Source organism: Lissotriton helveticus, chromosome 3_1 (genome assembly GCF_964261635.1).
Source record: "Lissotriton helveticus chromosome 3_1, aLisHel1.1, whole genome shotgun sequence".
NCBI classification, from domain to species: domain Eukaryota; kingdom Metazoa; phylum Chordata; class Amphibia; order Caudata; family Salamandridae; genus Lissotriton; species Lissotriton helveticus.
The window spans coordinates 686,800,346-686,826,808 of record NC_136061.1 but is presented as its reverse complement, the minus strand read 5'-3'; the positions used below and the strand labels follow the sequence as shown (position 1 = coordinate 686,826,808).

General features: G+C 45.0%; 1 protein-coding gene across 2 annotated transcripts in view; it reads left to right on the top strand.

Annotated features, from left to right (window-relative positions):
• VPS13C (vacuolar protein sorting 13 homolog C) overlaps window positions 1-26,463 on the top strand; it is a 2,773,485-nt gene that overhangs the window by 2,679,291 nt on the left and 67,731 nt on the right. For both annotated transcript variants that reach the window (XM_078680824.1, XM_078680823.1), the window contains exon 81: window positions 1,974-2,097. In XM_078680824.1, coding sequence (XP_078536950.1) covers window positions 1,974-2,097 — 124 coding nt within the window. The remainder of the gene's footprint in view (window positions 1-1,973; window positions 2,098-26,463) is intronic.

Sequence of the window (26,463 nt, the reverse complement as noted above, 5' to 3'; positions counted from 1 at the left end):
CACAGTTTTGTTTGTGATGGCTCTGCGTTGTGGTGCAGAAAGTTCTCCAAAGAAAACTGACGTAGGCGTCCCGGGTGGGACTTATGTATCCTCGCTGGCGTCACGAACGCGGACGACGTCAGGACGGAGTCACATGGAGCTGTCCCCCTGGCATGCTGGGATGCTGTGGCAGAAAAGATTTCCGGATCCAGTCTCACACCTGGGGATAATTCTATGCTAAGGAATCTGTGGCTATAATCGTCTCTACCAGATACATCGTTACCGAAGGTAAGTAACTCGTACTTCACTAGTTTTGGTGTGGTGCACTTTCCTTTGGATTCAGGGGGTGCATGGATTGCTTTTGAGTTAGGTGTTTTTTGTAGAGGACATGCTACCCTATGAGGGGTTATGTCAACTTTATACCGCTGGATGCTCAATGCCTGCACATGGGGTTTTGTTCCATTAAGATGTAGATCTCTTTCTTGGTGACTTCACCCCCCAACTAGTAGTGTGCGAAGAGATGCGTTTGCAGAGTGGTGGAGAAAGCGGGTATGGCCACCGAAAACCTCTCAGTAAATCCACTGTGTGGGACTTACTGGAGATTACAGGAGGGGTAGACACCTGCTGGCATGCTAGGGAATTACTGTGCAAAAGTTTCGAGATCCAATCTGATGCCTGGGGATATTCAAATGGGATATGTATCTGGGATTAGATAGAGTCTCTACCAGAAAAGGCAATACCGTAGGTAAGTAACTTGTCCTTTTGTTCATTTAGTGATACGTTAGAAATTTCTTAAAAAGTAGATGTAGTTTGAGAGTCTCTGGGTTTCCAAATGGACCAATCTAAATAAGGGTAAGCCTAAAGTGTAGTTTTTGAATCCATAAATTGTATTTGAATTGCCAATAGAAGAGCATTTCTACATGAAACACAGCACAGAGGTTGCAGAAATAATTGTGTTAAATAATTAGTCTCCCTTCGTCAATGACCTTTTAAGGTACTTGATGGTAGTATGAAAGACAAATCATCCTCCAAGCCTACTTGAAGTCTAAAACAAGTTTATTGAGCAAACATAAGCCATCAGAGAGACAGTACTTTGCCTTCTCAAGATATTAAGCATGTAATGCTCCCACGATTTGCCCACTTGTATACATGTTCAACTCAAAAGCTGCAATGGAAGAGGCACATGACAGAAAATGAAACTTTAGACAGTGGGCGTTGGTGGGTGCATGAATGGTTCTCGTTTGAAAGCTGAAAAGGGCCTTGAAAAGATACAAATAATTATACAATCCTACCTGCTGAGCTAGTCTTTTTGCTACTTCTCTCTTGGAGGAGTCAAAATGAAAATGATCCGAAACATGTCAGGAATGGGAAGGCTCGACAGGCCTAAATATTGCATGGGTGTATCACATGGCATTAGGTTAAACATGGTATGTTGGACCATGTAATTAATATAAAGCCAGTATAAATCATAATGTAAAACGAGTTCGCAGTAGTCTTCAGTGGGGAGAGGAATGCAGTGCCTCCCCTGTGCAGGGGGTAACCCTGCAGGTCATCTTCGAAGCCAAACATTATTGTGGAGCTTATAGCCTTTAGGGGGGAGCATGTTTCAACCAGGTGTAGAAAGAGTGATATCCAAAGGAGACACAAAACTAATCTTGAAATCTTAGTGACGTAGGACACTGATTTGCAGTGTTTGCTTTACAAATGGTGATCCGGGTACAGTGTTTTTAATCAGAATGCTTAACTTTACAAACCATCTCAATTTATTTAAATACTTTTTAGCCAAACCTACCTTTAAATTTACACGTTTACATACCAGAATACATTGCGAGATTAATCCAAACGTTAAACTTTTCAGAATGTTCAAAACAACTCAAGTTTGTTTTCTATAGATAGTGTCAACCATTCCTTAATGTAATTATTCTTAAATTTCACATGACATATGATGGCATTTTTTGTAAACCATGTTGGTTATTGCTGTTCTTCCTCAACAGGAGAGTAATGTGTGTCAAAGAGGTAGAAATACTAGGACATCGAACAATAGACTGGGATTACCTGTTCGAGGATTTCACACGCCCTCCTTCAGTGGATGGAAAAACATTACATTTCTTTGTGAAGGTAAGTAGAATGAACTGCTGTTAAACTATAACGTGCACTGTCTGCACAACATTTTCACTTCTCTTTTTCCACCTTTCATATCGCTGCATTGCAGATAGCTTGCTCCAAGCAGAATAGGGAAAGGTTCCTGGAATGTGCAACATATTTAAATCTTAGAAATATTTAAAGATGTAGTACTCTCAATAGGCCTCATATTAGCTGCACAAAACCAGAGCGCTATGATCCTGGAGTACAGATATTCCATATCGTTTGCAATATGACCTATATGAGGTCGTAGAGAAGCACTGGTTTATGTCTGTGTGTATTCTCTAGTGCAGATGATGGGACACTTTGAGTGGTTCAAAACAGCAATATTCTCATTGATGACTCACATCGGACAGATAGACTCGTTGGTAAAATGTGAGGTGGACATTGGTTTCATTTTCTGTCTTTTTGTGATTGAATAGGATTGCAATCATATTTGTGCTTGCTGCAAAACATCTTAACATTCGCCCTTTCTTTGTTTAAAGGGAAACTTCGATATCAACACGTAATAGCTACATAGCAGCTCAGTCTATTTTCAAATATTAGCCAGAATTCGAATTTCTTTAAGATGCCCAGGGTACCCCAGTTACTGAAGATGTTGGCCAACACTTTTTCTCCAATAGATTATCATGCAACTCAGTGGGACTTGAAAGTAATGCTTCCTCATTAATCGTATTTTGGCCTTGCCTTTGAATATAGTTGCTTTTGTAAGGATCATAAAATCAAGATACTACTCTTGGCAGTTACAGTATCTATCAATCAACACGAAGCGTGTGCAACATCAGGCATAATCAGCAGACTTACCTTTAAGATGGTTAAAATGACATTTTGTGGAAAGTCTGTTTTTCCAAATGATAATTTTTCGAATATCATATACACTAGTACATCCTGTCATTGTCTCTCCGCTTCCTGCTAAAGCATTAATATAATTAAATACAACCGACAAGGCTTCCTTTCACGTGGGCTTCGATATGTGTTTTCATTCAAGAAATTTGAAGTGCAACAACGTGAGTCTTTTAGCACCAGTTTGCAAAATATATTGCAAAGATTAAGCAATGCAGGTAAGTTGTTAAAACTTTAGTTTTATTGTAGAGCAGCACAGTACATATATCCAATTAGAAAGCAAACCGATAACTGCTGCTCAGTGTTTCCAGAACACTGACAGTAGGATAACAAGCACGCTCCATGAATTCTAAGAATGACATAGGAGGGCATGACAAAGGCAAGAGAAGAATGTAACACATCTCACCCCATAATACAAAAGAAAACAAAATAGCAAAACAAAAAACCAACAACACAGAAATGCTAAAAATTGCTCTAAAATGTCCCAGCTAAGATCTGTATCTTGCTGGTACACACTTGGTTCTACTGTTTAGTTTTATTTTGAAGCAACAGACAAATCCTCACCCAAATCAGGACGAGAGCCCAATAGGGCTTTAGGAACAGCGAACTTGGAATCTTCACAGGACCTGCATTTGACAACTCTTCTCACGTTCCACCGTTTCCATCCTGGGTAACCACACTATTCTTGCAAATTTTCACGACTTTGATGGGATGGCCATACTTGGAACTTCCTTTGACCAAGAACCCAGGTTTCTTGATCCTAATTAAGGGCCTCATTAGGATGGCGGTGAATCCGCATCCTCCGGGCCGGCGGAAGCCACCGCTGGCCCGGAGGATGCGGATTCACCGCCGCGGCCACATCAAACACCCACCGCCAGATTAGGATGGCGGTGGGAATGTGGTGGGACCAGCGGCAGACGGCAGGTCCGTCTGCCGCTGATCCGCGGGTTTTGCCGGGCCATTTGGTGGCGGTGTCTGCAAGACACCGTCAGCCAAATTAGGAAGCATGAGTAAACATGCTTTTCCGCGGCGGTTTTTCCGCCGTGGAAAAGCATGTGGACCTTTGCTTCTGTGGGGCCCTTGTGGAAAAGTAAATTTTGCTATGTTCTGTGTCCCTACGTGTCATCCATCATATGTTATCTGTGCATGATTAATATGCATATGTTATTCCCCATGTTCGATTAAAGACGCAATTATAGTTGTGTCCACCTTTAGTATGTCAGTTTCCAGTTCTCGTGAATACTACGAATATCAGGCCTATGTAAAGCTACGTTGCCACGTTTCTCAGTGTGCACGTTATTCCATTGTAAAATCTCCGTTTCTAGGCCTCAAAAGGGCCTGGACACCAGATTCAGCTCCTGTCCCCTGAAGCCTCGCTGAGGAGCGATACAGCCCCGCCTGTATCCTCGACCCTTCACTTACTTCCTGCCCCGCAGTGCCCGGTTCAGCCTGGCTCTGCCTCTGAGTCTGCCAAGAGTATGTTATGATTCGAGTTATCAGTACAGCCCTCCTTCTCTGCATTCCTAAAGCTACTGAATCGCATCAATAGTTTCCGTCATTGTCTAGCCTCTACGTCTCCATGTAAGAGAAATACTGCATTTAATGATCATTTAATATTCTTCATCACGCACTACATGTAGAATAATGCATGCTCCAGTCTTAGAGTCTGTTCGCCTTTACCCCGATAACATTTGGATTCTATCAACATGTTCTCTAAACATCAGATACTAGATACTGCTTAGGTACATGTCGCCCTGACTCTCCAGACTTCAGTCTCTGCTCCTAGCACAGAGCTCATAGCCCCCAGCTTCTCCTAGTAACACGTCATTGCCAGTTTGCGCGCACCATCAGGTTAGAGGTCCCGGCTCCTTAGGTAGCCCCCTCCATGGTTTCCACCCCATTCATGACATATTCTGTTACGTTTGCATCACATGTCTATGTATACGCCCTGTTACACCTCTTTTCACCCTTATCTTTCGCGACTGCTACGCGTCACGCCTATTGCTCCACCCACTGCTACGCCTATTGCAATGTAATGCTATGTGCTTGCGCTATGTATATATGCTCATGTACTGTTATTAAAAAGTTATCCTTCCGCCGATTCCGATCCTGACCCCGGCAGCGCTGCCAGGGCTTGCCATCCTATTCCTGTGCAGGTTGTCCTGTCCCTGTCTTTATGCTGTATTAAACCTGCAAAACTCCTACTACCTCGAATCTTGACTCTTATTTATTGAGCTATCTGTTATTCATTTATGCATTCAAAAAGAGAGGTATTATTTATTTATTTACCACATAATGGCGCCCGAACAGGGACTTGCCCTTTCCCCACGCGTCGGTGAAGCCACGCCGACCCCCTGACCCTCTGCAGTCGTGACGGAACTCTTCTGCGCACCGGCAGATATTTCTGCTTCAAGTATCCCTCAGGCCCACGGAGGAGACGGAGGAGGCGGTCCAGCATCCAGACGAGACGGTGGAGGAACGCGGCGAGTCCCGACCAGAGCCCAAGCCGAGAGTCCAAGGTCCGAGGTATCCGGAGGCCCACCCGTAACAGAAGTCCGAAGTTCGTCCGTCCGGCGTCCAAGCAGTCCCGTCCAGTCTGAGGCCTTCCGTTCTTACTGCCCGGTGAGTACCATTACTGGGGTAGTATCTAGACAGGGTCAATTTAATTGACTCTGGTCCGTGGGTTGGTGGTACACAAGCCCACAAACGAAGTGTTCACTCCGGTGGATACGGGTCCTGACGTGTCTCTGTATGAGACCGGTAAGTTTCGTACTGTTTCAGCAGTGCATCTAGTTTCTGTTCTAGTCAGTTCTGTTCTCGAGAAAATTCATGTATTCTGTTTTCCGTATTCCAGGTAGTATTCTGTTCGAACTGTTATTCTGAATGTTCTTCATGTATCTTGATGTCGTGGAATGAGTGTGAAGTAGTTATCGTGTTTATTGTGTATTGTATTGTGTCCAGATTATAGTTCAGTCATGCCGCTCTTTTCAAAACTGCGTCAGTTGAGAACTAGAAAAGGTCTGCTAGAAGCAGCAGTTCCTGTCCCGCCTAGGGACAGTCCAGGTCATTTTATGTATCAGAAGCATGGCATAAGCGCCATATTGTATCTAGATTTATGGGTCGAGTATACCAAACAGTTAGAGGAAAAGTATAGATGGCCTGTGTCAGGCACATGGGATGCCGAGTGCATCATGAGAGTAGAAGAAGCATTATGGAAAAAGAAAGCCAGACAGTCACAGAAAGATGCCATCGAGTTATGGCGCAAAGAATCTCATAAAAGAACCGAAAAAGAAATCAGAAAGTCAGAATTAAGTAGAGAATCATTGGAACGAGCCCAAGAAAGGGAATTAATCGAGATTGGTGAACGAGTTAAAACCGAACAGTCAGACAGACAGAGGCATGCTCTTATTAAGGGTATGTATCCTCTTCTTGCCGAGGGCCTGCCAAAAGCGACCCCGGAGGCATCCAGTAACTTTCCGCCACCATTAGTTCCGACCAAGCTACGTCACAAACAGACCGCAGCTGATATTTTCATTTCGTCCTATTTGGACGACACAGTCCCAGAATATGCAAATCCTGTTCGCGCTCCGCCAGTCCCTGTAAATCAGGCACTCCCCGTTTCTCCAGACACCGGGGTACCCCTTGCAGTACCTGTTACGGTCCCCCCGGTCCAGCCCGCCATACCAGTTCAGCCCGCATTTCAATTTCCTGCCACACTAGTACGAAGAGGATCAGTCGACGATTCTAGTTTAGGGGCCGCAGGAGGAGGTCCTCCTCAGACCCCGCCGCCACATAAGCGTTTAACGTCAGCCGAATTACATGCACAAGCGTCACAGCGTACGCCCAGACATCAGTCTGTAGCAGAAATAAGAAAAGCCCTTAATGAATGCGGCTATGATCCAGTCCCAGGCGAGGATAATATGGTTTTATATTCATTACGTGTAAGAAAGGTGGCCGAGTATCTAGTCACCCTACCGAATATGAAAGAAGATCTAGACAGAATATATCGTTTCATCCGTACAGGGGATGATCCAGAAAGCATTGGCGAAGTCATGTCTCAAAGGAAAGCCGAGATCCAGCTCATGATACTAAAGTTTTTGATTAATTGTTTAATAAGAGAACAAGATTACCCGTCCAAAGATCAAGCTGAAATGAGAACCCTGACAAAGTGGAGTGATAATATAGCCGAGGGTAAGCACAGGACCATCAGTGCTATGGAAAGTATGTACAAGAAAATCCGTAAAGAAATAATAAAGTTACACGAACAGCGTAAAGCAGCACAAGTAAGCGAGAAAGAAAGTAACTCTGATACTGAAGAGGTAGACGACGAGAATCCCGCCAGAATAGCGTATGTAGGAAAATCTAGATTTCCAGATCGCCATTTACGCCTAGAACACAAGTCAACTTTCCATCATCCAGCACCAGAACAAGGTTCTCTAGAACAAGTGTTTCAAGCTACCGATCACATTCTGAAATCACGAATCGGTTACAGTGAGTTAAGTACTATGCATGAACAAGAACTAGCCCGATCAGCAGTCCGATGGACTACTGATTCTACCACTTTTCCAGACGAAATAGTGGCACAAATGTTTCTGAAAATGCCCCCAGCCGAGCAACGACTGGCGGGTATGTATATGATTCAGCACCTCATTACATTGTATGAGGGTCAGCACTCTGATCCAGGCCCGTTACATGATATCCTGAACGAGTTACTCCAGTATAGATGGAAAGGTTTAGGTACCGATTTAATTAGTGTCATTCTAGAACAGCGTCACAAATATAGAACGTTTTTGAACCCGCATTTTGTTCATGTCTCACCCCCAGAAAGTAAACCATTTTACATAGAGAGACAGAATCCGTTACGAGAAGTCCACCCAGTTAGAGGAACGGGTGGCGAACTAGAACGAGTGTTTGTTTACACCCCGATCACAAAGATGGAACTCTTAGAGATGAAAAAATTAATCCCCTGTCATGATAAAGATCCAGCAGGGTTCCATCGAGAATTAAAAGACATGCTCCGTATGGGAGAATACACGTATCCAGATATAATTAAAATGTTAAAGGTTCTGCTGCCCGCAGGGGTGTATGAAAAGCTCAAGGAAAAAGAATGGGAGGTGGGAGAGAAAAAGATCGATTGGGCAGTTCTAGAAGCTGAAGATAAGGCACGAGTACCAGGTACCGGTCTTGGAGCGAAATGTAAAGAATTACCTGAATTATTGATTCAAGTTTTACCCAGATTGTTAACAACGAAAAAGGAAGACTGGGATGCAATCTCAGCCTGTAAACAGAAACAAGACGAAGACATTAGTGATTTTTATTCTAGATTTGAGAAATGTTTTAGCATCAACAGTGGCCTCAAGACAAGTAGTGAGTCATACCCTCACCTTTTTGTTACTAAATTAGTCGAGAATTCAAGTCCACAAATTAAGAATCGAGTTTTGAAAGTCGAAAGTACCTGGCAAGCTAATACCCCGTCCCAGATGTTACAGATGCTCCAATACCACCAGAATAGAATTAGAGAAGAGCAAGAACACGAGAGAAAACGTATGAAAGACACGAAAATGAAAGTACTAGTTGCACAATCTGTTCCTCAAGACAGTCAGAAGAGGGGTCCGAATCAAGCCAGTCATCCTGCAGCTCCCGTTAAAGGGAACTGCAATTATTGTAAACAGCCAGGTCATTTTATAAACGAGTGTGCAGTTCTGAAACACAACATAGCTACTGGTAAGACTAAAGAAAGACCACGTCCGCCTAGACAAGAACAAGTTTCACAGATTCCTCAGCCACAGAATGCACCACAGACAGTTACAGCACCGCAGCCCATCGCTGCAACACAGCACGTTACACAGCAGATGTACCAGTATGCACAGTCTGAGTATCCAGAGTATCAGCCATATTCATGAAACAGCCTAGAGAGGGAGGTAGGCTTGCCTCTCATCGAGATACCTGTAGATCAAGAAGGTCCCTATGTTCACAGTCAAGTATTAGGGAAAGACAGAAAGTTTTTGATTGATACAGGGGCAAGTAGGACCACAATTAGCCACGCCGAAGTTCCAGGGGCTCCGCTCTCAGGCTCAAGAAATGTTTCCCTTGGATTTTCAGGAAAACCCATTGTAAATGAAATATCAAAGCCAGTTACTCTAGAAGTAGGTCCATTGTCCCGTACTACTGATCTGTTACTTACTAAGTCATGTCCAGAGAATCTATTAGGTATTAAAACACTGAAAGAGTTAGGTGCAGTTATATGCTGTTCCCCAGAGGGAATACGATTGTTCCTGCGTGACTTTAAGGGTCACTATGTATTACGAGATTTTGATCCCAGATTGTCCAATGTTCCGCAGCATCTATGGGCGCAAGGTCCAACTGATGTTGGTTATATGCAAATCACACCCCATCGTGTGACTCTCAAGCCAGGTGTAGTGTTACCACGAATCAGACAGTATAGATTGCCACCGGAGGCTGTAGCAGCCTTATCCAAAATTATTGACGAGCTCATCGCTCAAGGAGTGGTTGTAGAAACTGACTCCAATGTATGCAATTCTCCGATCATTCCAGTCATGAAACGTACTGATCCAAATGCACCCCCAGTATATCGATTAGTGATTGACCTACGAGAGCTTAATAAATGTATTATTCCCCAGTACCCAGTTGTCCCAGATATCTCTTCCCTATTGGCAGCCATTGATTCAGAAGCCTCATTTTTTACAGTCATAGACCTCAAGAATGCATTTTTTAGTGTCCCCATTCATCCAGACAGCCAGTTCCTTTTCGGATTTTGTTTAAATGGAAGGAGCTATATGTTCACACGAGCTCCTCAAGGTTTCACAGAAAGTCCTAGTATTTACAGTCAAGCACTTAAGAGACAACTAGACAACATTCACATGCCAACTGACACTGCCCTGCTCCAGTATGTCGATGATCTACTGGTCACAGCCCGTTCTGAACGTGCTTGCGAGCGAGCATCCCTCACAGTTCTGTATTTCCTAGCCGAGATGGGGCACAAGGTGTCCCCTTCGAAACTTCAATTCTGTGTCCAGCAAGTGGTCTACTTAGGACACTTACTGTCCAAGAGGGGTAGGCAGTTGACACCTGACCGTATCCAGTTAATAGCGAGTCTTCCTCAGCCCAAGACCCAGAAGGAGGTACGTGCTTTTATCGGCCTCACTTCTTACTGCCGACAATGGATTCCTCAGTATGCATTTCTAGCCAAGCCACTGATACAGTTAACGACACAGGAGACAGCCGTATCGACTGTCCTCCCTTGGACATCTGAACATACACTTAGCTTCAATGAGTTAAAGAAAGCTTTATGCCAAGCTCCAGTTCTAGCCACACCAAACTACAGTAAGCCTTTTACACTTTTCGTCACAGAACGCGAAGGTACAGCATTATCTGTTCTCACACAAGATCAAGCAGGACAATACAAGCCTTGTGCTTATTTTTCGAGCACATTAGATCCTGTAGCCCAGGCTCTCCCTGCGTGCCTCAAGTCAGTTGCAGCCACAGCACTAGCTATCAGACAAAGTGATTCCATAGTATTAGGACACTCCCTGACAGTACAAGTTCCACACTCCGTGGAAGTTCTTTTAAACCGAACACAGACTCAGCACTTGACAATTGCACGTTTAACAGGTTATGAATTGACACTGTTCCAGCCACACATAGAAATCAGACGCTGCAACATCCTGAACCCTGCTACACTGTTACCATCAGTTACTTTAAGTCCGGACACACACGACTGTGTGGAAGTAGTTAATATTACGACAAAGCCAAGACAAGATCTGACAGATATTCCGTTACCAGATCCCGACCTGACACTTTATGTGGATGGTTCATGTATGAGAACAAGTACAGGAGAACTAGTCGCCGCGTATGCAGTGACTACCGACACCGAAGTTATTAAGACACACCGTATTGACACCCTGTCCGCTCAAGCAGCAGAGCTAGTTGCTCTGACACAAGCCTGCATACACGCTAAGAACCGGAAAGTTAATGTTTACACAGATTCACGCTACGCATTTGGAGTCGTACACGACTTTGGAGTGCTCTGGCAGGAGAGAGGTTTCATGACTTCTCATGGAACCAAGATTCAGCATGGTCTCCTTATTCAAGCTCTGTTAGATGCCATACATTTACCGACATCCATTGCTATCATGAAATGCAAGGCACACACGAAAGTTACTGACATTATTTCCCAGGGTAACGATCTAGCAGATCGCACAGCCAAGCTTACAGCACAGACTCCAGACATTCCAGTTAACATGACACACACTCCAGATCCGACTACATGTATGACAGTTAAGGACCCTAATCAAGATGTCATAGATATCCAGTTACATGCTACTCCCGAAGAAATCAAGAAATGGTCCGAACAAGGAGGGGTCCAGACAGATCAAGGATGGTTAACGAAAGGAAAAGCCACTTGGTTTCTCCCCGACTCTATGGTTCAAGTCATTATCAATACCGCACATAGTCCAGCACATTTAGGAGAAAAAGCTATGTTAGACAGTATCCAGAACATTTGGTTCAACAAGCATTTACGAGCTGCAGCCAAGCAGAAAGTCCGTACCTGTATGATATGTTGTCAGTTTAATCCAGGTAAAAGTGTCCCGGTGGAACAAGGTGGATTCCAACCTCCTGACCACCCTTTTGAAGTCCTCCAGATGGATTATATTCAGATGGAGCGATGTCGAGGTTTCAAGTATGTCCTTGTAGTCGTATGCGCTTTGTCCAGGTGGACAGAAGCATATCCAGTCCCAGATTACACAGCCGCGACCACTGCCAAGCAGTTGGTTCGTGAGTTCTTCCCCCGTTATGGACTCCCTAGGGTCGTATATTCTGATAACGGCCAGCCATTCTCCTCAGAGTTAATGAAGCATGTTTCCCTTTTGTTAGGGTACCAGTGGAAGTTCCATTGTGTACGCCATCCTGAAGCAGCAGGTCTCGTAGAGAGACATAACCAGACCCTGAAAATTCGCATCGCCAAAGTATGTAAAGAGAAAGGTGTGGACTGGCTAGTAGCTCTGCCAGTCGCTTTGTTCTATATGCGCATGGTCGCACATTCCAGATCAGGTCTGTCCCCGTATGAGGTCGTTTTCGGCCGCCCCCCTAACATGTGGGGTACACCCAGACCCCGAAGTATTACCGATGTTTCAAGTAATATGCTGACAGATTACCTAGCTTCCTTGATGTCTGCCCTCAACTCTTGTCGTTCACAGGTTGCCGCCGCATTTCCAGACAATACCGAGGTTGCACCGCATGAAATCGTTCCAGGATCCATGGTCCTGGTGCGAAATTTTGACCGCTCAAGTCCGCTGGAGCCTCGCTGGAAGGAGCCCCGACAGGTCCTCCTCGCCACACGTACAGCCGTGAAGTTGGAGGGACGCAAAGGCTGGGTGCATCTTTCACATATAAAGAAGTTTTATGGACTGAAACCGGTCTCAAAGAACATTTCCCAGGATTCGAAGGATTACCAAAGTACTATTCTTAAGGACTGTCCCGCAAAGAACAATGATACTGCACCCTCCCCGTTAGAGAAAACTCCGCAGCAGGAGTATAAGTTGAAACTCCGGTCTAGTAAAATAAGTCAGCCAGTTTGATTGTCTAAGTCCTCCCCTAGGTGAAACGGTTAGACTGTTTCTGACATGTATAAAATAGACCCCCATAGTGAGAGAGTTAGTCAAAACTCAATCCGATGTATCGTTTTTCTATGTTTCATATTATTTCTCAGCATTATGATTTCCTGCACCAGTTATGCATTTTACCTGTATTTTCCAGTTTCTCATGAAAATAAGTCTTCTAATGTTACAGTAGAACACACGTTTAGTGATCTGCCTCCTCATGAACTCTCTTACCGCCTCGCTATGCGAAATAATTCTTTCATACGCATGTTACATTATTCACACCAGACCAGCAATGCCACTAATTGTTGGGTGTGTGGTCGACTCCCCCCTTTTCAGACACCGAAGGGAGTTCTGCCACTCTTTCCTTATCCTTTTTCACATAATGGTTCGTGTGGAGCATGGTCCACGTTAACGTCATCCTCAACAGATATGTCTTTTCTTAACAGTACGTGTTTTCCAGACAAGCAAGGTCTCCCCCACAGAACCGGGTTAGATCTAGAAAATGAAGTGTATATTAGGTAATTATTCTTCGAATTTCATGGTCCTGAATGTTCAGTCTGATACTACTCCAGACTTACCTGCAATTTCAGTACTACCAGTCAAAGGCGAATTATGTGTCCGAAATAATGGTTCTACACACGTAGGACATAGTGATTGTACTACTATTGTCAAGTATAGTGACAGTAGGAAATCTATTTTCAAAGCTTCACGTCATTCTTATTTTATTTGTGGTCAGACCGCATATGTTCGTCTGCCCCTCGATTGGGAGGGAACCTGTTACATTGCCTTCCTACTGCCACCGGTTTTTCTAGCCCCACCCGACTACCATAGGAATTCCCACCTAGTACATACTAGACACAAGAGAAACCTCCCGATTGTCGATTATACTGAAACTGCTCTAGAACAATATATAGATATCAATAAAGGTGTCTTCCCTTATTTAGGTACAGTTGTGAATAGTAAACTGATACGTAGGTTAACCAGAACCCTTGAAGCAGTAGTAATTGAGACTACTTCTGCTCTAAGTAATTTAACCGAAGAACAATCCTTTATGAGAATTGTCGTGCTCCAGAATCGTCTCGTCCTTGACGTCATATTGGCCGATAGGGGCGGGGCCTGTAGAGTCATCGGATCTAGTTGCTGCATTTTCATTCCAAATAACGCGCCGTCTGTTTATTCAGCTATAACCAGACTTCATAAAATTGCCCATCTGTTACACCAAAATCCAGGCACCTGGACATGGTCCGGTTGGTTCTGGAATATAATTTCCGCCTGGGGATGGAAAATCTTGTCCTTTCTAGGTATTGCAGTAGCGATCATATTTAGCTGCTGCCTCTGTATACAATGTGGCCCTGCGATTTGCGGCATTTGTGCTACATCATGTATTCCTAGTCCCAAGCCCCGTTCTAAATCCCGTTCCAAGAAAATTCGAGACGAGCAAATGATACTGTATGAAATGATAGATGGTATCATGAATATTGATGTTTCCTGATGGAAACGTAGTGACAAGGAGGGAATGTGGAAAAGTAAATTTTGCTATGTTCTGTGTCCCTACGTGTCATCCATCATATGTTATCTGTGCATGATTAATATGCATATGTTATTCCCCATGTTCGATTAAAGACGCAATTATAGTTGTGTCCACCTTTAGTATGTCAGTTTCCAGTTCTCGTGAATACTACGAATATCAGGCCTATGTAAAGCTACGTTGCCACGTTTCTCAGTGTGCACGTTATTCCATTGTAAAATCTCCGTTTCTAGGCCTCAAAAGGGCCTGGACACCAGATTCAGCTCCTGTCCCCTGAAGCCTCGCTGAGGAGCGATACAGCCCCGCCTGTATCCTCGACCCTTCACTTACTTCCTGCCCCGCAGTGCCCGGTTCAGCCTGGCTCTGCCTCTGAGTCTGCCAAGAGTATGTTATGATTCGAGTTATCAGTACAGCCCTCCTTCTCTGCATTCCTAAAGCTACTGAATCGCATCAATAGTTTCCGTCATTGTCTAGCCTCTACGTCTCCATGTAAGAGAAATACTGCATTTAATGATCATTTAATATTCTTCATCACGCACTACATGTAGAATAATGCATGCTCCAGTCTTAGAGTCTGTTCGCCTTTACCCCGATAACATTTGGATTCTATCAACATGTTCTCTAAACATCAGATACTAGATACTGCTTAGGTACATGTCGCCCTGACTCTCCAGACTTCAGTCTCTGCTCCTAGCACAGAGCTCATAGCCCCCAGCTTCTCCTAGTAACACGTCATTGCCAGTTTGCGCGCACCATCAGGTTAGAGGTCCCGGCTCCTTAGGTAGCCCCCTCCATGGTTTCCACCCCATTCATGACATATTCTGTTACGTTTGCATCACATGTCTATGTATACGCCCTGTTACACCTCTTTTCACCCTTATCTTTCGCGACTGCTACGCGTCACGCCTATTGCTCCACCCACTGCTACGCCTATTGCAATGTAATGCTATGTGCTTGCGCTATGTATATATGCTCATGTACTGTTATTAAAAAGTTATCCTTCCGCCGATTCCGATCCTGACCCCGGCAGCGCTGCCAGGGCTTGCCATCCTATTCCTGTGCAGGTTGTCCTGTCCCTGTCTTTATGCTGTATTAAACCTGCAAAACTCCTACTACCTCGAATCTTGACTCTTATTTATTGAGCTATCTGTTATTCATTTATGCATTCAAAAAGAGAGGTATTATTTATTTATTTACCACACCCTTGCGGGCCCCCAGGGTAAAGGGGGGGTGGGGGTGCACATGGGGGGGTACCTATGGTACCCCCCTGCATTTGCATGCACAAAGCGGCAGGCACCGCACGGTGCCTGCCGCTTTGTGCATGTAAATGTGAAACATGCTTTTTTAACCTTGCGGCGGGTGCTGCTTCAAGCAGCACCCGCCGCAAGGTTAAAGATCCAGGATGTGACCGCCAGTGAGGCGGTCACATCCTAATTTGCATGGAGGGACCGCCGCTGCCCATGCGGACGGTCCCTCTTCCACGGGGGTGGCGGACGGACGCAGGTCCGTCCGCCATCCTAATGAGGCCCTAAATCCCCAACAACAAAATCAGGAACCCTTATCTTTCATTTTCTATCAAAGACTTCCTTCATCTTCTTCTGCTTCTCTCTCACCCTAGCAGCAATTACATGCAAATCAATATCATCACTCTTCTTGCTGGATTTCCTTATCCACCATTGACAAATATCAGAAACGGGATCTCTACCTTTCAAAAGCTTAAAAGGACTCGCACCTGTCACGGAGTGAGGAGTAATGCGGTACATCCACCAGCTCTTCCTTAAAATATCTCTCCAAGACTCACTTGATTTACATGCTGACTCAATCCCCTCTTTAAGAACTCGATTAAATCTTTTAACTTGACCATTTTCCCTAGGTTCATAAAGAGAAGTGGTGATGTGTCTGATACCACATTTGGTGAAAAACTCCTTCATCTCTTAAGAAACAAGTTGCACACCATTGTCAGAAAGTAGGGTTTGCGGACATCCCTCCCCAGCAAACATTTCTTTGAAAAATGAAATAACGACTAAGGACGTGGCGTTAGCAATAAACTTAACTTCAGGCCACTTAGAGTGATAATCCACCAAAACAAGAGCAAAACGAGCATCAGAAGGTAAACATTTGAAGGGACCAAAAAAATCAAAAGCTACTTTCTGCCAGGGAGACTCAGGCCAAGTCACCGGTTTAAGGGGAGCAGATAAAACCCTAAGCATCTTGTCACTGTAAATGCACTCAGAACACTCTCTGACAGTTATATCCACCATCTTATCAAGACCAAGTCACCAAAAACTGGCCCTAACGAGATGCTTCAGGGAAGGCATAGCCAAATATCCATCATGAGCAAGCTGTAAAATCTTATTCTGCATGACCACCTGGGGGAATAATCTTACCACCCTTAAACAGTAAACCTCCCTCTTACTCAATTTCCTCAGCAACCTGATGGAAATAAGTCAATTCCGAAGCAGCACATCTGGGCTTTGGCCATCCCATTCTCAAATACTGCAAAAGCAATTGGCAAACAGCATCATTATCCAAACCTTTTCTCCATTCAACTTTAGATACACCTGAAAACTCAGAGGAGACAAAATCCTTGACAGAAGCAATCATATCAAAGTCATGTTCAATGTGAATGTTAGAGTTATTAGGGCAGGGTAACCTCGACAAGCAATCAGCTGTGACATTGCTTTCACCAGGAACAAATTCAACCTCAAAGTTGTATTCTGACTAAAGAGGGTACGTGCCTTTTAGAACACCATAATGCCTCGTCTAGGCTAGACTATTGGTTAATGACGAAAGATCTGGCCAGCTGGGTGGTGGACGTTAGGCACTTGTCAAGAACCATATCGGACCACTCGCTATGCCTGCTGACTCTCTCACTGCCCAACACTACACGGAAGGCGTTTTCCTGGAGACTGCCCCCACAAGCACTTTTAGATGAGGCATTTAAAGAAGAAATACGTACTGACATTACTGATTACTTCACACTTAACACAGGGACCGTTGACACCGTGGCCTCACTATGGGAAGCGTTAAAGGTGGTCATCAGGGGTCCGTGTATCTTCCGGCAGGGGGGGTCCTTAAGGCCATAAAGACAACCTTGAGTAGTATTGATACGCAGATTAAGGATCTGGAGATGCGTAAACAGACAGGTGGGGAGGCCGCCCTTTTGGCTGAGCTAAAGGTTAAGCTGCTGGAAAATGAAGAGGAAGCGCAAAGGGAGGTGAAATTTTACAAAGCATATGTGGAGGAACTGGCTCCTAAACTCGCTGTGTATGGGGAGGCACATGACACAGGTGTGTTACCTCAGTCGATGCGAGAAGCTATTGTTATTACTTTACTAAAGCTGTGCAAACCTGAAACTGACTTGAATTCCTACAGACCACTGTCACTTATCAATGTGGATGTTAAAATCTTGGCAAAACTGATAGCGACTAGGCTACAACCTTTACTCCCAATGATCGTGCTACCGGATCAGTCGGGTTTTATACCAGGGAGATCTACCTCTCACAACCTTAGGACGGTGTTTTCAGCCCTACATTACCTGCACCCTGATGTACAGGCAGCGGCGGGCTTCTTTGATGCCACAAAGGCATTCGACTCGCTCGAATGGCACACCTCTTCAGAATTTTGGAAAGGATGGGTTTTGGCCCGCTTTTCCTAAAATGGATAAAACCGATTTTCACTGAACCGTTGGCCAGAGTGCGAGTGAATGATGTGATATCCGCCTCGTTCCATATAACACGAGGTACTAGGCAGGTATGCCCGCTGTCCCCTTTATTATTCGCCATCGCGATGGAGCCTCTGGCAGCTCCTATCAGGCAGCATCATACAGATAGGGGTATAGGGTTTGGAGCTCAAAGTCTTTTGATATCGCTATATGCCGATGGTGTCACTCTATACATTCTGAACCCTGAGTATAATTTGGATGTAGTGCTACGAGATCTCATCATATTCAGTGGTCTCTCTGGGATAACCATCAATTGGTCTAAAGCTGTGGTTTTCCCACTCACTGATAATACTAAGGCAATCACCCCGGAGTTCCCATTATGGTGGGAAAATGACACTGTGAAATACTTAGGAATCTGGATCAATAGGAATCTACAAGAGTTATGGAATTTAAATTATGGAAAAGCAATTACCTGGCTAGAGCAAAAGGTATCCCTGTGGGCTAAACTTCCACTTTCCCTAGCAGGGAGAATCACATTGGAAAAGATGATTGTACTACCTACATTTTTGTACTTAATTGTGAATCTTCTACTTATTCTTATCAATCCTTTTTCAAGACACTGAAGTCTCTATTAATATCCTTGATATGGGCCGAAGGCAGGGTGGGCTGGGTGCCCCGGACATGAAGTTGCATGCATTCTGTGGTCAGGCGCATTTCCTCCAATATTGGGTACACTAGAAGCCATTTCAGCCTCATGTGGCTGTTGAGCAAGATGCAGTTGCGCCTGTTCCACTTAAGGTAGCAGTGTATCAGAAATATAAACGTCCCACAGACTGCATAGACACTCCTGAGACTCTCAGATGGGCTTGGGATGGGTTACGTAGAAGAGCAGGCGCGTAGATCTTAGACGCACCTTCAATTCCTCTGGTGCAAAATCCTATGCTTCCAAATGTCAGGGATGAGATCACTAATAAGGTAGCACAGGCAATGTCACTTCATACCTTTGCTGATCTATACCCAGGCAGGGTTTTCAGGGACCCTCCGAGCGCAGCAGAAGGCCAGAAGATCTAGTTCGAGGAGTCGTTTTTATATCACAAACTCCGTGCAGACTGTCAAGACTGCATGCAGATTTTCCATTTCAACCCACCCCACTGACTGCTTTAGAAAATTTGCTGGTTACGCCTTCGCCGCGCAGGCTTATTTCCAGACTATATAATCATATGCAGACTGATGCACCTGTAGCTACTTCCAATGCTCGCCTTAAATGGGCTACTGCTATTTGTGGAACCTCCTGAGGCTTGAGCCGGGAGTAGCGCGAAATCGCGTTTTTTAAAAATTGTAATTAAATTGTGTGTGTTTTAACTTGTTCACTCACCGCCTGAGCACTAATCCTTGCCACGAACCCCCGATGACAGCTGATTAATACGCTGCCACCGGCGAGTGTTTGTTCGCCCCCCCTGCCGCCATTGAACAGGACACAGGCCACGCCCACCTGGATAGGCCACGCCCCCTTTCCTCTCCACTTGGTATTTAGAGCGCGCTGACTGTGAGCGCTGCCTACTGCTATTTGTGGAACCTCCTGAGGCTTGAGCCGGGAGTAGCGCGAAATCGCGTTTTTTAAAAATTGTAATTGAATTGTGTGTATTTTAACTTGTTCACTCACCGCCTGAGCACTAATCTTTGCCACGAACCCCCGATGACAGCTGATTAATACGCTGCCACCGGCGAGTGTTTGTTCGCCCCCCCTGCCGCCATTGAACAGGACACAGGCCACGCCCACCTGGATAGGCCACGCCCCCCTTCCTCTCCACTTGGTATTTAGAGCGCGCTGACTGTGAGCGCTGCCTACTGCTATTTGTGGAACCTCCTGAGGCTTGAGCCGGGAGTAGCGCGAAAACGCGTTTTTAAAAAATTGTAATTGAATTGTGTGTGTTTTAACTTGTTCACTCACCGCCTGAGCACTAATCCTTGCCACGAACCCCCGATGACAGCTGATTAATACGCTGCCACCGGCGAGTGTTTGTTCGCCCCCCCTGCCGCCATTGAACAGGACATAGGCCACGCCCACCTGGATAGGCCACGCCCCCTTCCTCTACTCTTGCCTCCTATAAAGTATGTGTCTAAACAGGAAGCGCAGCGGACGAGCGCAGCGGGCGCGATGAATGCGCGTCAAAGGCGCGCATAAGGCAAGCTCGTCTGCGCTCGTCCGCGCCGAGTCCGGGCCAGGGGCCACGTCCCCTACATCTCAGGCCAAACAGACTATAGCCTACAGCGCAGACGCTCTATATGGTATGAGGTCCTTGGGACAGGTTTGTGAAAGGCATTGCCTCAATGCAATGTCTCTTCCAGCCACCTGCCCTAAATGTAACGTCCCTTTTAACATATGCTAGACCAAAACCCTGAAGCATGAATACTGTATGTTTCTATTAAACTGCAGATCCCTGCCAAAACATAAGGTGGAAATTTCCTTCCTACTGGAAGAGCGTATGCCGGACGCAATGTTTCTCACCGAAACATGGTTGGCGTCAGACTCTGACCCTGATGTTGTAACATCCCTCCCCTCTGGCTTTCAAATCATCCGACAAGACCGCCCGGAGGGTAGAGGGGGAGGGCTAGCAATTATATTTAAAGAACAATATCGTTGTAGACTCATCTCGGAAAACATCCCAGATTGTGAAAGCTTAGCTTTCTCGCTGGAGCTTTCTCCCAACCACTGTTTTTCGGGCACATTGATATATCGCCCACCTGGCCCCCCTAAACAATTCCATAATCTCCTACCAGCAATAGTGGCACCACGCATTAGCGCTGCCACCAACTACACTGTGTTAGGCGATCTTAACTTTCATTTTGATTCACCGCTGGACCACACGGCTACTACACTAGCCGATGACCTGGCCGCGCTTCAACTTATCCAACGAGTAAAAACATCAACTCATGTGAAGGGACACCTCTTAGATCCAGTGTTCAGTAACTGTGTGGATTTTGTGGTGGGGCCTCCACTCTCCCTCCCATGGACTGACCACTCTCTGGTGCCTTTCACCTGGTCTACCCAGAAACCTATCCCGGTAACACCAATGATAAGACATGCAAGATCCTGGGCGCGGATACCAGTAGACGAATGGAAAAATAAACTTATGAATGAACTTCCCCTTAATAATGAAGATCCATGTCTGGCGTACCAGGCTTATGAGAATTGGATCCGGCACTCCCTCGAAACCATCCTCCCCCTTAAGAAATCAATGGTAAAACGTCCCCATAAAACAGCACCTTGGTATTCGGAAGCCCTCAGGAACAAAAAGCGCCAATGCCGGAAAATTGAAAGGAAATGACGTTCAGATTACTCCATGGAGGATAAAATTCGATATTGAGAGGAAATAAAAGCCTACAAAAGGGAAGTAAAAGCTGCTCAAGCGGCATACTTTTCTGATAAGATTTTAGCTGCAAAATCTAAACCCAGGGAAATCTTTCAAACTTTGCAAAAACGTACAAAACCACCCCCCCCCCCCCCCAGCGTATATGAGGAAAAATCTGTCTCCCAATGCAACGACCTGGCGGAATTTTTCTCGGCTAAAGTAAACAAAATATACACCTCCTTCCCATGCACTACTACTCCTCTGATAGCCCAGGATAAAACCACGGGGTCAGACCCCGTTCTAGCCTCTTCACCCACGCTTGACCACTTTCCCTGCATGGATCTCGAAGTGGTAGAGTCCATGGCTCGGAAAGTAAAATCCGGATCTCCAACTGACCCGGCACCCCCAGAAGCCATGCTGCTAGCATCTCAGACGGTCCTACCTATCATCAAGAACCTCCTGAACGCTTCCATCGCTTCTGGCATCGTCCCTCCTGCCTGGAAACAGGCGATGGTCCGAGCACTGATAAAGAAGCCAAACCTGGACCCATTGGACTTTGCCAACTATCGTCCTATCTCCCTGTTACCCTGGGTGAGTAAAATCATGGAGAAGTATGTCAATCTCCAGCTGGTTAGCTTTCTTGAAGATAACCAGCTGTTAGATACCACCCAGACAGGGTTCAGGCCTAAGCATGGAACGGAGTCCGCCCTCCTAATGGTCATCGAGGAGTCCAGGAACATTCTTGATCAGGGAGGATCAGTGGCAGTGATCCTCCTTGATCTCAGCGCGGCGTTAGACACGGTCAGTCATAACACCCTACTGAACCGTCTTTCGAACGTCGGCATTGTGGACAAGGCCTGGCTCTGGTTAAAATCTTTTCTAAGCAACAGGTCGTTCCAAGTGTTTGACGGACAGACAGTGTCCTCCAGCATGCCCCTGAAGTGTGGAGTCCCCCAGGGCTCCTCTTTAAGCCCCGCACTTTTTAATATCTACATGAGGCCACTGGCTGAGGTAGTTCGTCCGTATGGAGTTAAGATCATTTCCTATGCGGACGACACCCAGCTGGTGGTCTCACTAGCGCAGGAGGCTCAACAGCCACTTTCAGGTGGACTAACAAAATGCTTGGAGGAGGTGAAGGCCTGGATGACTCTGTCATCGCTAAAGCTCAATGGTGACAAAACGGAGCTTATGCTCCTGGGCCCTGCTGATCCCACCTTCTTCAACTCATTATGGCCCTCCTGTCTAGGCCCCCCACCCCGGCTCCGAAAGAAAACATCAAAAGCCTAGGGGTATGGCTGGACAGGAGTCTCTCACTTAATACCCAGGTCACAAAGCTCTCAGCCACCTGCTTTGGTCTGCTCAGGACACTGAAGAAAGTTCTTCCTTTGCTCCCAATGGAGGCAAAGCAGATAGCTATACAAGGCATGATACAGTCACGTTTGGACTCTAACAATGCCCTCTATGTGGGTGCTCCAGAGTACACACTAAAGAGACTACAGCTAGTACAAAACTGCGCTGCCCGCACTCTACTGCAGATCCCACGCAGAATGCCAGTTCTAGCGGCACTGATCAGCCTACACTGGCTCCCAGTGCGTAAGAGAGTCACTTTTAAGGCAATGTGTATTGCTCACCAGGCCTTCTGGGACTCAGGACCTCAGATTACTCGGAGCCTAGTAAGCCAGTATCGTCCAGGTAGAGACCTGCGATCCAGCCAGGCTTTTATGGCAACAGTCCCTAGAATTAAAAGGACAACATCGGGTGGAAGGATGTTTTCTTTCAACGCCCCTAAGATCTGGAACTCCCTCCCTTCTCATTTGAGATCCAACCCTGACCTCGTCTCCTTCCGCAAACAACTAAAAACACACCTGTTCAACTCTCCTTAACAAATTCAGCTCTACATCCCTCTTCCCCGGTCTGCAACCTCACTCAGCCTACCAACAGGTTCCTCTAGCGCTTGGACGCCTCAGGGCAGCAATTCGCGCTCTAAAAATCCACTTTCATTCATTCATTCATACTGAGCTGGTTCTCCCTCTGACTGATAACCAATGGTCATATTGTTGTGCCCAGATGAATGAACTATCGCCAAATTATAAACTACGGTGAATTCATTTTAAATGTATACATTGTTACTACAGAAAGCCGATTAGTTTATTTAAAATAGGACTCAGAGAGGATGACTGCTGCTGGCGCTGAGGTGCATTCGGGGCATCTTTTCTCCACATGGCATGGGCTTGTCCGGTCATCAGAGAGTACTGGTCCCACATTTTTGAATCCATAAACCAAATCCTGGGTCTAGCATTGAACCCGTCCCCACTGCACGGACTGTTGGGATATGTCAGAGACACACATGTCAGAAAACGCAAATTACATGCGCTATTATTGTTATTTGGCAAACGACAGACAGCGTTATGCTGGGGGAAGAAGAGAAAACCCACGGTCAGAGACTGGGTTCGGGAGGTTAAATACGGGCAGACTCGGCTTGCTATATTTTGGGAACTAATGCCACCTACCTCCAGACCCAGGGATATATGGGAACCTTTTATCAACTGGGCCCGTGTTAGGTCTACCAGTCATGATGCTGACATGGACGTCAGAGCTACTGTTGGGCTGGAATAATCTATCTTTAAATACACCTCGTTGTATGCATTCATTGGAGATTGGAGGAGTTAGTGCTGTATCTAATATTTGAGGATAGTATGGTTGACCATTGTATACTACTGTCAAATTGAGTAACGTCATGTTTAACTGTATAGTAGATGGCAGCTGCCGTCTCTGCACACTGTGATATATACCCCTGGGCCTACTGTCTTTGGGATCTTTTGGACCAATGTTCTGTCACATGATTAGACTGTGATAATGGCTAACCACACACCACTGTTTCTTTTTGTTTATGACGATGTATCTTTTTTGTTTTTGCTGTATTGTGCACATTTTGAAAATCAATAAAAAAAATCCCTCAAAGTTGTATTCCTGAAATCTAGAAGTAAGACGGGCAATACGTACAGTAGTGTTTCAGCTTCCCCCAGGGGATAATATCTCAACAAAAGGTTTATGTTCAGTTCTAAGTAAGAACCTGCTACCCCAGACAGAATTCCTGAAATGTTCTATAGCCCAAATGCATGCCAAAAGTTCCCTCCTAATAACAGCATACCTTCTTTCAGTTTCCGAGAGAGTTCTGGAAGCAAAAGCTACACACCACTCATCTCTACCACACCTTTGACTCAACACAGCACCCAAACCGTATAAGCTCGCATCACACACAATTTGTCCAGACAAAAAGATTTTAAAGTGGGAGCCTCCACAATCTCCCAAATTGCACTTCTCAGCCTTCAGTGCCAAACCAAAATTCTCTGGCCTATTGCAATCCATTTTGATATGGCTCAGATGCTCTTCATTGTCTTTTGAAAAAATAAGAATGTCATCTTGAAAACATTTGACAAAAACACTCAGGTCTTTGAAGATATGGTACATTGCTCTCTGAAATACTGATGCCACAAAGGCTAAACCAAAAGGCATCCATTTAAACTGGAATAGACCATAAGGTGTTATGAAGGCAGTGAATTTTCTGGAATCTTCTGTAAGTTCAATTTGATGATACGCCGATCGGAGAGCCAGTGTGGAGATAAAGTGAGCTCCTTCCAACATACATACCTTTTTATTGATGTTAGGAAGAGGATGCCAATCAATTAGCATTAAGTGCTCTTAAGTTCACACAGAGTCTCAAACTTTTATCAGGCTTTCGGGCTAAAACAATGGGGGAGACCGACTCTGAGGACTCAACCTCTTCAATGATGCCTACTTTGACCATCTCATCTAACATATTCTTCAACTCTACCCTCACAATAATGGACACCCCTCTAAGCTTTTGTTTAACTGACAGAACCATCTTTAACTCTAATGTTATGGCTGAAACCAACGAACTTTCCCAGTTTTTCTGAAAAAAAATTTGGATAAAGGTTGGGAAAATCAACCTTGAGAAAAGACCCTGCAACAACAGACACAGGTTCTTTACTCCTGGTCTTAAAAATGATACCCAGTTTGGCTTGATCTCGCCATCCCAACACATTTATGCCTTTAACAGCCACATACAACTTGATGCGGTATGACCCTTCTTTGAATTCAATATCAAGCTCCTCAAACCCAACAATGTCAATTTGGGACCCATCAAAACTCTCCGCAACAATATCGGACTCCGTGAGGGAATCCAAATTGATTAAGTCACCAAAGCATTGAATGCAATACTCTTCAGTAATAATGGTCCAAGGTGAGCCAGAATCTGCTATAAGCTCCAATTCTCTGCCCAACATATGCACCACACACTTGGGAGGACCAATGTTGGAAGTAAGAGAGTCAGTGGAAACATTGTGAATAGAAACTACTATACCAATTCCAAGATTCCACTGACTAACATCCTCAACAGGAATCTCACTAGATACACACAACACTTTCCCTTTGGAGGAATTACTAATAAAACTATTTTTGGTGTCCTTGCATATTTTAGAAAAGTGTCCTAGACGTCCGCACTTACTACATTCCTTGCCAATCGCAGGGCAACGTGACCAGGGTTACCACACCTACAGCAATGGAAACTTTTGGAATTATTGATCGTGTTGCCAAAAACATTTCTAGAAGGACCTGGAGTGATTTACAACTCCTGACACAGGTGTTTTTAACATCCTTGTTAAGACACTTCATCCACTTTTCTGATTTCCCTAAAGCTTTTGCAGTGCTAATGGCAGCTTCCAAATTAGGATCACCTATTATCTATAACTGCTCTTGTACTTTTTTGCTTTTGACATGAACTATCTCTTATCATTTCATCAGTAATCATACCAAACTTACAATTAATAGACAAAGCACGCAAAGTTGTAAGAAACTCATTAAAGCTCTTCCCTTCTTCATGAGCTCTAGTAGAAAATTTGAATCTATTAAGCGCAACACTAGTGGTTGGCTTAAAACAATTCTCAATACGCAACAAGGCTTCATCATAGGCATTGTAATCCCCACCAGATCTGACAGGAGGCAAAGTCCTATATACAACTTGCCCTCCCGAACCCAAACAATGGAGAACATTTATTTTTTCCTTTCTCCATCAATAGCTTTAAGGTACGTAATGAACTCTTCTTTCCACCTAGTCCATAGAATAGGTAGCTCACCTTTGTTTTGTAAACACTTACTAGGAGGATCAAACTGCAAATCGTCACAGTAAAGGACAAAAAGTTAACCAAATAGTAGGTGAAAGTTACAGTTGACCCATTGTTGCAACTCTGAATTCACATAAAACAAAACAAGGACACAATATTACCAAATTCGTATATAAAAGAATTGTGC